Here is a 13610-nt window from a genome sequence, read left to right on the forward strand (position 1 = left end):
TGGGTAGGGGAAGAGGGAGGAGCTCATTCCAGGCATTGGAGTGGAAGGTAGAATTTTATTTACAAGTGGGTAGGAGTGTAGAGTACCTGAGGGGGAGTGATGCCTGGAAAGGTAAATTGGAGCCAGATTGTGAAGGGCTTTAAGTTTAAGTATTTAAGTTTAAGTTGTATTTTATCTTAGAAGTGTTTTTGTTGTTGTTGAGTCCCATGGGGTTTTCTTGGCAAAGATACTGGACTGGTTTGCCATTTCTTTCTCTAATCCATTTTACAGATGAGGAAACTGAGGCAAACAGGTTTAAGTGACTTGCCCAGGGTCACACAACTAGTAAGTGTCTGAGGCTAGATTTGAACTCTGGCCTGTCACTCTATCCATTTAGACACCTAGCTGCCCTTAGGAGTTTAGGGAGCTATTAAAGCTTCCTAAACTAGGAAGTGATATGATAAGGCTAGTTGCTTCGGGATATAAGAGGAACTGGCAGACTTTATATTACTTATTGGTACCTCTTCCCTTTTAATATCCCTTTCAAGAATGCCCTCAGTGTTGGTGTAGATCTGTGCTGTTAAGTTCAAATAAAAACTAAACTATATAGCATCCCTCCAGAATGCATATTGACTTAGAAACCCACATATTAACATTATTTTTGTTCCATGATATTTTTATTTATTCTGTTAAATATTTCCCAATCACATTTTTCTCTTAATAGTATTTTATTTTCCCCCCGATTACATGTAAAGATAATTTTCAACATTCATTTTTGTAAGATTTTGAGTTCCAAATTTTTCTTCCTCCCTCCTTTCCCTCCCCACTCCCCAAGACAGCAAGCAATCTGATATAGGTTATATATGTAAGATCATGTTAAATATATTTCTTTTTTTTTTAGGTTAAATATATTTCAACATTAACACAACATTTTGTGAAAGAAAAATCAGAACAAAAGGGAAAAACACAAGAAAGAAAAAAAGAAATAAAGTAGGGGGGCAGCTAGGTGGTGCAGTGGATAAAGCACTGGCCCTGGATTCAGGAAGACCTGAGTTCAAATCTGACCTCACACAGTGACACTAATTGTGTGATCCTGGGCAAGTGACTTAACTCTCATTGTCCTGCACCCCCCCCCCCAAAAAAAAGAAATAAAGTGAAAATAGTATGCTTTGATCTGCATTTAGACTCCCTAGTGTTTTGTTTTGTTTTTTTCTGGATGTGGAGATCATTTTCCATCATAAGTCTTTTGGAATTGTCTTCCCAATCACATTTTTTTTTTAAGTGAGGCAATTGGGGTTAAGTGACTTGCCCAGGGTCATACAGCTAGTGTTAAGTGTCTGAGGCCGGATTTGAACTCAGGTACTCCTGACTCCAGGGCCAGTGCTCTATCCACTGCGCCATCTAGCAGTGCCCCCAATCACATTTTAATCTAATTTGGCATTAGATAATGTTGTGAGCCGCATGCCTCCCAGTGGACTGTATTTATACCTTTCATGTAGATTATTGTCATTAAAATTTTATATAGATGAGAAAGTAGGCATATGGAACAATAGCTTTTTATATTCCCTTATTTGCCTTTTTGTGAGGGTAATAGTAAATTGTGAGATATTAGCCATGGCTTTGGATTCTTTCCATCCTTTACATACCTCAAGAATCAATTCCTGAGGGCAGCTAGGTGGCGGAGTGAATAAAGCATGGGCCCTGGATTCAGCAGGACCTGAGTTCAAATCCGGCCTCAGACACTTGACACTTACTAGCTGTGTGACCCTGGGCAAGTCACTTAACCCTCATTGTCCTGCCAAAAAGAAAGAAAGAAAGAAAGAATTAATTAATTAATTAATTCCTGGATGCCCTCAAAAGTGTGTTGCCTTTCACGTGGCTTTTCTTAACCTGAGCCACTGTTTCCTCATATGTAAAATGATAATAATAGGTATCTACCTCATAGGGTTGTTGTAGGCATCCGAGTATGCATATAAAGCACTTTTTATTTTTTTTTAAATTTTACATATAAGGTATTTTATTTTTTCCGTTACATGTAAAGATAGTTCTCAACTTTTGTTTATACAAGCTTTACAATTTCAGATTTTTCTCCCTCCCTTCCCTCCCTCCCCCCTCCCCTAGACAGCAGGTAATCTGATATAGGTTATGTCTATATATCTATATACATATACATATACATATACATATACATATAGACATATATATCTATACATACATATATATACACACATAATAACATTAATCCTATTTCTGCATTAGTCCTGTTATAAGAGAAAAAAATCAGAGCAATGATGCAAAACCTCAAAATAGAAAAAAAACACAACAGCACCAAAAACAAAAGAAATAGTATGGTTCATTCAGCATCTATACTCCACAGTTCTTTTTTTTTTTTCCTTGGATTTGGAGATCCTCTTCTATCACAAGTTCCCTGGAACTCTTCTGTACCATTGCATTGGTGAGAAGAATATAGTCCATCACAGTAGGTCAACACTCAGTGTTGATGATACTGTGTACAATGTTCTTCTGGTTCTGCTCATCTCACTCATTATCAGCTCACACAAGACCCTCCAGGTTTCTCTGAACTCCTCCTGCTCATCATTTCTTACAGCACAATAGTATAGTATTCCATTGTATTCATATACCACAACTTGTCCAGCCATTCCCCAGTTGATGGGCACCCCCTCAACTTCCAATTCCTTGCCACCACATAAAGAGCAGCTATAAATATTTTTGTACATGTGGGTCCCTTTTCCCTTTTCATGATTTCTTTGGGAAAAAGACCTAAAAGTGGTATTGCTGGGTCAAAGGATATGCACAGCTTTATCACCCTTTGGGCATAATTCCAAATTGTATAAAACACTTTTTAAACCTTAAAGTATTCTATAAATGTTAGCTAATATTCTTGTGTAAATTTCCTTTGAGATCATGGCATTGAACAGGTGTTGATTATTTGAGATTTTAGAGATCACCCTTTAAAACAAGCTGACAAAAAGCAAAATCTTGCCAAAGTCTGTGTTCAGTAGGTGATGCATCCACAATAGCTGTCAAATGGACAATGTCATTAAGGGGTACTTAAGAGCTGGGGAATTGTGCTTCCTTTTGAAAAACTTATCTTTCCTTCCTCTCTTATTCATAAAAATAACAGAGAAGCTTATCTAGTCTGTTGTTCCGTTGTTTCACTTCTGTATTCTTTATGACCCCCATTTGGGGTTTTCTTAGTAAAGACACCAGAGTGGTTTGCCATTTCCTTCTCCTGCTCGTTTTACAGACAAGGAATTGAGGCAAACAGGGTTAAGTGACTTGCCCAGGGTCACATAATAGCTAGTAAGTGTCTGAGGCCAGATTTGAACTTATGTCTATTCTAGACATTAACCACTAACAAGATTCCTTTTCTGTGGGTGCCTTAGAACCCTCTGCAATCCAGTAAGTGTCTTCCTGTGCTAAGTGCAGGAGATACAATGAATAAATAAGACAGTTCTTGCCTTCAGGGAGCTTACAGGGGAAAACAACACAAAAGGGATGCAAGGAAAGTGAAATGGGAGATAAAGGGATACCCAGAGGGTCCATCTTGTTCGGTGGAGTTGAAATGAAGAAAAGTATCCAAGGCAAACTGAAGTGAGCTGAAGAAAAGTACAATTTCTTCCTTCTTATTATAAAAGAAGGCATTGAGCAGAATTTGGTATATCACCCTCTAGCTCACCAATCAGAATGGAGAGGAAGTTGAAGCAGATGTCAGTCAAGGATTGAGGTAGCATTAAAGTGATGAGTTTAGAGATGATAAATTTAGTCTGGAAGGGGCATCTTCTATATTTCCCCTCCCTCCTAAAACCAGGAAGAGCAGAAGTTACAGAGTGTAGTGAGCACCATATGTATTTGTTTTTTGTTTTTTGATGGGGCAGTGAGGGTTAAGTGACTTGACCAAGGTCACACAGCTAGTTAAGAGTCAAGTGTCTGAGGCCAGATTTGAACTCAGGTCCTCCTGAATCCAAGGCCAGTGCTTTATCCACTGTGCCACCTAGCTGCCCCCATGAGCACCATATTTAACCAACTCTTTTCAGATCAGATATTAGAATAAACTTACTGTAATCACTGTGTTAGCCTTTCCTGTATTTCAATTTTCCCCTTCAACTTTTCCTATTCAGAGAAAGCAAATTTCCAATAAAGATTACATTCATTTTTATATCTGGAAGTGGCAGCACACCAGAGTTTAATCAGTTATGAAGGGATATTACCCCCCTCCACTTAATAGTATTTTATTTTTTTCCAATTACATGTAAAGATAGTTTTCAACATTCATTTTTATAAGATTCTGAGTTCCCAATTTTTCTCCCCAACCCCTCCAGGACAGCAAGCAATCTTAAAGACCTTAATTCTTTTTTGTTTGTTTTTGTGAGGTAATTGGGGTTAAATGACTTGCCTAGGGTCACACAGCAAGTAAATGTTAAGTGTCTTGAGGTTGGATTTGAAGACGTTAATTCTTTTTTTTTTCTTTTTAGTGAGGCAGTCGGGGTTAAGTGACTTGCCCAAGGTCACACAGCTAGTAAGTGTTAAGTGTCTGAGGTCAGATTTGAACTCAGGTCCTCCTGACTCCAGGGTCGGTGCTCTATCCACTGCGCCACCTAGCTGCCCCAAGACGTTAATTCTTAAAACAAAAACAAAACCCAAAGGCAATATAAACTGATCAGTTGGTTATAGTCTTTTCAAATTCTGGTATCCTACTGTTATGATATTAAAATTTCTATGTTTATGATGCTTTCTGGTTGGGTTTCTTTCTCTTTTTTTAGTACAATATCTTTTCCATTGTCTCTCTGTTCCATCCCATCATTCCAGTACCATCTGTTGTATCTATTCACAAGCTGTTCGCCCAACACACTTAGAATTTTAAATTTTAGGAGGAAACATCCCCAATTTGTCAAAGAAAACTTGTCCCTTTCCACCAAAAGTCACCAATGGCAACTAAAAATTAGGCATCTAGGGCTAAGTGATCTCTGATCTCTGAATAGGTAACTGTGAGATTACCTTAACCAGAATACAACGGAGATTGTTCCTGGAAGTCATCCTGAGAATTCCAAAAGTACTTTTGGGGGCTTCTTCCACCAACTTTGAAGAACGAGCTGTTGTCATCCTACTTGTTGAAGTGGCCTAAAAAAGACTCTTTGAATAGGTTAGGCAGATCCATCCTTGTAGCAGTCATGGCTCAGCTAACCCACCCCAGCTCTTTGATATTATTATTTTTGTTTTGTCTTGTGGGGTCAATGAGGGTTAAGTGACTTGCCCAGGGTCACACAGCTAGTAAGTGTCAAGTGTCTGAGGTCAGATTTGAACTCAGATCCTTCTGAATCCAGAGCTGGTGCTTTATCTACTGCAACACCTATCTGCCCCCACCCCCCGTCCCCACCCCCCCCCCCAGCTGAACAAATAGAACCACAGGGATCAAAATAGAGCCCAAACTGAAGACACTGCTATTGTCTTTGAAGTTTGAGCAGGTTCCCTGCTTGAAAGCCTTTATCTACAATGGTTTCTTTGCAGCCAAATGGGGAAGGATCCTGTTTTGTTTTGTTTTTTTTTAAGTTGTGTGAACAAGTTGCTGTGTGTGTGTGTGTGTGTGTGTGTGTGTGTGTGTGTGTGTGTGTGCCGGATACTTAAATAATAGCAGATATTGGTGGAGAGGGCAGGTAAAAATAGCTGATGACTGAATTTTTTGAAAAGTATATGGTCTAGCACGGATGCGTGTGCTAAAAACATTTTAATATATTCCATGATATTGGGCAAGTCATTTAACCTTTCTTTGGCTCAATAGCTATTTCATAAGATCATAATATCCCAGTTTGGGAGCTGGAAGGAACCTTAGAAGTGATCTAGTTCAACTCCCACTCCCCTCATTTTGCAAAAGGGGAAACAGTCCCAGGGAAGTAAAATGACTTGTTTAAGGGTGTAAGTCACAGCTAGGAATTTGAACTCAGGTCTCCTCATTCCAAATCTAATGCTATTTTTTTCTATTACACTGCACCTTAAGATATGTAATAAAAGTATTAGGCTACAAGATTGCTCATAATTATTGATGAAAATAATTCTAAAGCAAAAAAAAATTCTAAAGCACTTTGCAAATAATATTACAATCTGTGCTTGGGGACTGTCAAAGCCTCTGGACTCACATCAATTAGGTCTAATATTGGGGACCTAAACAAAGGATTTATTTTCTCTTTGGCTCATTATAGCTCCACCCTGGAGATTAATCCAGAGAAAATTTTCAAAATAAAGTTTGTTTATAGTTCATGTCTCCATAAAAGGAGTTAAAAAGGGTCCTTAACTCCAGCTCAAGTGCTCAGGGTATAAATTGCATATCAGATAAGATAACCACTATTACGTGACAGAAGACAAAGAAGATGCAAAGAACTCAGGAGAGCCTTCAAACAGATAAATGTAAAACACCCTAGGAATCCATAAATCTTTCACTTTTTGACATTCTGATAAGTTTCTCTTTCCCACCAACCCCTACACAGTACTCTCCTCCCTGCCCCAAGTTATAATACTTCCCTGTGGTTTGGACTCCCTCCACAAAAATAAATATACCAATCCCCTTTCCACCAGACCTGCACTGTGGGGACACATGTCTATTTCTGCTTTGTACTTTTTTAGGAAATCTCTCAGTACTCCAGTAGCTATCATCTCTTGGCCTGGAAAAGGCCAAGTCTTAGGAGATTGTCTCAATGCAGGTTTCTGTATTTGGTATTTTTGCTGAGTTGCCTTTTATTTGAGGGGGGAGGACAAGGAACCATTCAATGTGGAGAGAGGTGGGGTGCAATATGACTTACATAAAGGCAAAAAGTATCAATAAAAGACATTAAAAAAAAAAAAGACCTGGGGCAGCTAGGTGGCGCAGTGGATAGAGCACTGGCCCTGGAGTCAGGAGTACCTGAGTTCAAATCTGGCCTCAGACACTTGACACTTATTAGCTGTGTGACCCTGGGCAAGTCACTTAACCCCAATTGCCTCACTTAAAAAATATATATATTATTATAAAAAAAAAAAAAAAGACCTGACGCCAAACAATTTTGAGATAACAGTACTGATGAGAAAGGAAAGATTATTTAAAAGAATTTTATACCTTTTGTCTCAATATTTTTCCCATCTCTATACTACCTTGTTTATGCTCTGACCATATTTTTCTTCTTTTCCTTCAGAAACTTAACTCTATCCCTAGGAAACTGGGTTTTGATAGGTGTGCTTTTTTTTTTTTTTAGTGAGGCAATTGGGATTAAGTGACTTGCCCAGGGTCACACAGCTAGTAAGTGTTAAGTGTCTGAGGTCAGATTTGAACTCAGGTACTCCTGAATCCAGGGCCTGTGCTTTATCCACTGCGCCACCTAGCTGCCCCAGTGTGCTTTTGCCTTAGCTTGTCTGGAACCAGGCCTCAGGGCCACTTTCTGGCTATTTCTACTCCACCAGCTGATAAGCTTTCCCCTTCCCTTCTAGCTCCCTTTTGTAGTTATCTTCCCTCCATTAGAATGTAAGTTCCTTGAAAGACCAGAGCTGTCTTTCTTGCTTTTAATTATATCCCCAGTGTTCAAGGCAATACCTGGCATATGGTATTTCATAAATGCTCTGCTTAGCCACCTATCTATCCGTCCATCCATCATACATTTATCTATTAAGGACCAGCTAGGTGGTGCAGTGGATAGAGCTCACTGGCCCTGGAGTCAGGAGGACCTTAATTCAAATCTGGCATCAGAAACTTGCTAGCTGTGTGACCCTGGGCAAGTCACTTAACCCTGTTTGCCTCAGTTTCCTCATCTGTAAAATGAACTGGAGGAGGAAATGGCAAACCATTCCAGTATCTTTGCCAAGAAAACCCTAGATAGGGTCCTGAAGAGTTTGACACAACTGAAATGACTGAATAACAAAAATACTTCACTTTTACATAGGACTTTATAGATCCCAAAGCATTTTCCTTTACAGCAACCCTGTGAGGTAGGTAACATAAATATGTATAGATAAGGAACTGAGGCTAAAAGATGTTTTTTTGTTTGTTTGTTTTTGCTGAGCAATGATGGTTAAGTGATTTGCCCAGGGTCACACAGCTGATGTGGGATAAAATTTGGGGTCAAATTGATCGTGAGTCATCCCAAAAGAATTACAAGACTCAGTGACTCAGTTTCCTAAGTTTTATTGCAGTACTGTGTGTGACCACAGGGAGAGAGCCAGAATAGTGTAACGGTATCTCTCCAATAAGGAAAGGAAAGACAGTTATATTTACAGTATGGATAAATTGATTATCAGCCTCATTATAATAATCTCCACCTTACAGAGGTACAGGGGAGGGTTTATCCTTATTTGGAGTTCCTGGGGTCCTAAGCCAATTCCCGAGGTGGGTACCTTTTTCTGTGGAGGTGTGTTTTGGGGGTTTACACATCATAAGGTGAATCTGGGGTCTTTTCTACTCATGTCTCTGTTTCCCGTGACTAGTTTGAAAACATCTTCATTTATCATTTATTCCTAGTTTGAGTTTCTATACCCTGTCAATGTATCATTATGTATCAGTCTTAGGCCTTCATGGCCTAACTCCCTCTGTTCCCATTATAGGTACTGATTACTGTGGGTAAGTGAACTTAGCATCCTGACTTGTAAATCCATTAACTGGGGTCTGAATCCCTCTTAGAGCTCATATCTGAATTAGAGCTTGGGTCTTAGGTTTTTCTGTTAACCCATTTTTCACCTCCTACATCACAGCTAGTGTCAAAGTGTCTGAGACCAGATTTGAACTCAAGTCCTCCTGAATCCAGCGGCGGGGCTTTATCCATTGTGCTACCTAGCTGCCTCTCAAAGATGTTTTAACCATCTGTTTACGATGAAGAAGTCTATCATGAACTTCCTAACTGTGAGAAGGTCCTTAAGTAGCTCATTTCCTTCCAAACTCAAACCTTAACCACTGGACCTAAGTCATACCCGGCCTACAGTACACACATGCATGAAATCAGAGATCCTAACAAAATGAAGATTGTAGATTTAGAGTTGGAAGGGATTGTAAAGCTCATCTAGTCCAACATGATGATTTTGCAAATAACAGCACTGAGGCCCTGAGAGGAATCGTGTGACATTATAAACCTGTAAGCCATGGTACCCGTTCTTTCCATCTTGAGAACTAGCTTTTTCAAAGTGAGGAAATGAAGTTGTTAATATCTCAATTACTGTTTAAATAATATCGAACTAATCAAACAGATCTGTGATCTCATGGTTTTGGATGTTCTTTCCAACAATGCACACTGCAAAGCATTCATGTCTTCCCATTCTATGTGACCCTTGTCTATATATTCTACCTTAAATTTTCCAGAGGGGCCCCATCCCATGTACTTTTAGATTTTTTCCAGACATTATAGTGGTAGAACATTCAAGCTGTACTGCTACATCCTTGCCTTTTCCATGTCAACAGCCTACCCTCTTTTCCTGGCATGCATTTCCTTGATAACATCTTTTACTCTTAGTATTCTAAATTTTTTTTTTTTTTTAGTGGGGCAATGAGGGTTAAGTGACTTGCCCAGGGTCACACAGCTAGTAAGTGTCAAGTGTCTGAGGCTGGATTTGAACTCAGGTCCTCCTAAATCTAGGGCCGGTGCTTTGTCCACTGCGCCACCTAGCTGCCCCTAATCTTAGTATTCTAAGTCCCTTATTGGTTTTGTGTTGTATTGTGCTCACATTTACAATGGACAATATTCATCATCAGTGTCTTGGAGATTATTGCTTGGTTAAATTCATTAAAATTCCAGACCTTTTCACCAAAAACATCATCAATCCTCATAACAACAGTTACTATATGAAGCTATTTACATGTATGCACACATAAGCAACTCCCGGTATAAAAAGTCACAAGACATTCAGTAGGAAAGAAATGAGGTGTTAAGCACACATTTCATTTCATTTCATTTCATATATTATGTTTTAGGTGCAGGGCACCATTCTCCTTTCCTTCCTTCCCTTCCCCCATTCCCCTTCCCCTCACATCTTCTTATCCCCAAGGTCCTGAATAGTTTTCATGGTGAGGTTTTATTTAGCTATTGAATTTTCTAAGTAGTTGGCACCTTTGAGGTCGGGGCAAAAAGTAATTATTTCATACTTTGTCGAGCTAAAGAAAGACCTGCAAAGAATTCAGCATCCTTTCCTCCTCTCCATCTATAAGAAAAGAGCCCGTAATCATGTACTGCATAAGTCCTCATTTCTAACATATTCCCTTATATAACCATTACATGAATAAGAACCGAATGATTTATTCCTTAAATAGGATTCCTTGAGCAGAATTTATTGTAGGATTATCTGAGAACACTGTTTACTGTTGGCTCATCATTCATTCTGAAATAAGTCTGCAGTCTAGAAGCCTTCTTAGACAACCACAAGATATTGTAGAGATTTTATCCTTATTTTGAGGTAAAGGTTGGGTGAGTTGTATAGTATATTAGTTAATTAATTCAAGAGATATTTATTAATGTTGAAAAGATCAAGAAGTCAAAGAATACTTATTTTCCAGAATGTGATATGCAGTTAGAATACTTTAGAAATTGTGCAGGAGAAGTGGTATATAGGATGTCATTGGAAAAACATACAATTGGGGGGGAAAAAGCACAATGGGCTGGTTACATAACAAAAGATAACCAATGGACAGCCTAATTTTTCTCATCTATAAAATGGGGTCAATGCTTGCACTACCTATTTTATTATATAATTTTTTTTCTTTATTATTCAAAAAAACAAATCCTTTTTATTTACTTTTTTGACTCTGTGGCTGTGCCTTCAACACCTTCACAACAATTTTCTGCTCCTCAATCAGGAAAGCACACTTGATCCTGTCACGGACACATTTAGCACACATGGAGCCACCATAAGCCCTGCTGACATGCTTTTTGGTCTTTGATAGCCTCATAAGAACTTTAGGTCTCACTGCACGAAAACCTCGAAGTCTTCCTGGGCATACACCACAGGTTGATTTTGGTGCTTTTCCAACTTTCTTAGTATAAAGGTAAACAATTCTGTTACCTGGGGTTCGTGACAGCCGAGTCTTGTTGGAAGCTGTGTTGTAGGACAACCTATGGTGATATGTCAGACGCTGAACCATTGTTAATTTCCGTCGAGTCCGTTACCAGAAGAGAGAAGAGCTATTTTATTATATACTTTACAGGGATATCATAAGGCTCAAATGAGAATATAATAGAGAATAAACATTTTAAATAAATGAGAAAAAACAAAAAACAAACAAAAAATTTATACACATACAATATAAATATATTACATATAATATATGGTATATGTATATATATATATATATACACACATACAATTACATACATAATATATATAGTGCTTGTGAGACAACTTTGAAAGAATTAAAGATTCTGATCAATGTAGTTAACAATCAAGATTCCAGAAGAATGTCAAGGTACTTCCCTGAGAAACTTGCTAAAATTCAAGATGTAGAATGAGACATACATTTTTAGACAAGGTCAATTCAGGAAGTTGTTTTACTTAACTAGACACATTTGTTACATGGGTTTTGATTTTTTTTTTTCCAACGGGAGGGGGAGGAGGTGGGAGAGAGACAAAATTAATTCTTGTTAATTGAAAAAACAAGTAAAATAAAAGTTACACTAAAAAGTGCTTCACGAACCTTAAAGTGCTATATAAATGCCAGTTTTTATTATTAGTCGGGGCTGGTAGTCCATCTGTAGTTTTTTTTTCTCTCTCTGAAATAAAGAAGCTCCTGAGTCTTTCTTTGATTTTGGCTATGCTGTTGAAATCCACATTTTTGTGTGAAGAAGAATGCAGGAAGAACAATTTCCATGCCAATTTCCTAGTTAGCCTCATCTTCCTACTTTTTCCTCTTCCTCATATATGTCATATTCTTGCCAATCAAATAGTACCAGAATCTGGGGACTTCAGCAGTTCCGAAGGGGCCTAAACAAGGTTATTACCTCCTCAACATAACTGGTAGGTGGCCATTCAGCCTTTGCTTAACATCCTCTGTGGTGGTAACCCACAGCCCACTCTCCCTTTGGATACCAGTGATTGTTGGGAAGCTTTTTCCTTTGGTCAACCCTAAATTTGCTTGTTTCCAACTTCTGCCTATCAGATCATATGTTTTAGAGCTAGAGGGGACCTCAGAGATTACCTAATCCAGTCTTTTGATTTTATCTCTGAAGTCCCTTCGGGACCTGTTATACATTTGTGATCTGGGTATCTTCAAGAAGATCTATAGCTACTCATAAGACCTTAGTCTAGCAATCCAGACAGGAAGAACCAAGTAGATAAAGAATGTCTATTTCCCAGAGTATACCATGCAATTGGAGGAGGAATCCATTGAAGTAGAACATTGGTACATACATCTTAGACAAGTACTGCATTTGGATAAAGAGCCTGGACTAGCATTGAATAGGAGGAAGAGGGCAAACTGGATTGCATTTGGAAAACTGGATTTTTTAGTAATAGTAATCCAATGTTACTTCCCACTTCCAAGCCCCCATCCTTTTATTTTAAAAACACCAGCAAGGGGTAGTGGGTAAAGAGCCCACCTGAGAGGTAGAAAACCTGTGTTTAAATCCCCAGATCTGAGTGACCCTGGGAAAGGCATTTAACTTCTTAGTGTTCCAAGCAATTTTTAAAGACAATATGTTACAGACCAGTTTTGCACTGGTAAAGAAATTTCCCACACCTGTGAAAGTAAAAATCCACACTGCTTAAAAAAAAAAATCTCCTGATGATGCTATAGGGCTGCATATCATGGAATATCATAATCTCAGAAGAAATCAAATTTCAAGTGACCAGAAAAAAATGGAGATATGATGGATGTTAAATTGAAGTACACAATCTATCCATCAGTCTATCAACAAGCAATGGTGACATAGTAAGGTACAAAAATAACAATGAAATAGTCCTTCAAATTTATTGTACATTCTACCAATGATGATATGTATTTAAGATGTGACATAAAAAACATGATCAAAGACTTGTATAATTGGGAAAAAGACATGGATAAGTCACATTTTTTTTTATATTTGTCGGGGCAATGAGGGTTAAGTGACTTGCCCAGGGTCACACAGCTAATAAGTGTTAAGTGTCTGAGGCTGTATTTGAACTCAGGTCCTCCTGAATCCAAGACCAGTGCTCTATCTACTTCGCCACCTAGCTGCCCCCAGTCACATTTTTTTTAAAGGGTTAACGGATAGCAAAAGTGTTGTCCCAATATTCTTGAAACAATAAGAAATTGAATGAGACCTCTAATGCACTGGGTAGATCTTCTACAATGGATTTATGAAAGGAAATAGAGAAAAACAACAGGATGAAAAGGCATAAATGGGTAGCATTCTTTATTGATACAGGGAATTTTCTCACTAATGAGATCACAGGTTCATCAAAGTATTGTATAAGTATCCATTATAGAAGCTTCTTAATCTTTTTCCACTTGCAACCCCTTTTCACCTGAGAAATTTTATGCAACCCCAGGGATTAAGGTACATAAAATAGTTATGCAAATCAAATATTTAGTGCCAAATTTTCAGGACCCCCATATTCAGTCATGACCCACAGTTTAAGAAACTTAGCATTACATTATAGCTCTAAGACTCAGAACTCCAGACCTGATGGCAAAG

At 38.4% G+C, this 13610-nt stretch overlaps 1 protein-coding gene across 1 annotated transcript; it reads right to left on the minus strand.

The window, feature by feature from the left end:
• Positions 1-10693: 10693 nt before the first annotated feature.
• LOC122725866 (60S ribosomal protein L34-like) lies at positions 10694-11098 on the minus strand. The gene has a single exon (XM_043963215.1). The coding sequence runs from the start codon at positions 11081-11083 to the stop codon at positions 10730-10732; it is 354 nt and encodes a 117-aa protein (XP_043819150.1). The 5' UTR covers positions 11084-11098; the 3' UTR covers positions 10694-10729.
• Positions 11099-13610: the final 2512 nt, after the last annotated feature.

Source organism: Dromiciops gliroides, chromosome 4 (assembly GCF_019393635.1).
Source record: "Dromiciops gliroides isolate mDroGli1 chromosome 4, mDroGli1.pri, whole genome shotgun sequence".
NCBI lineage: Eukaryota > Metazoa > Chordata > Mammalia > Microbiotheria > Microbiotheriidae > Dromiciops > Dromiciops gliroides.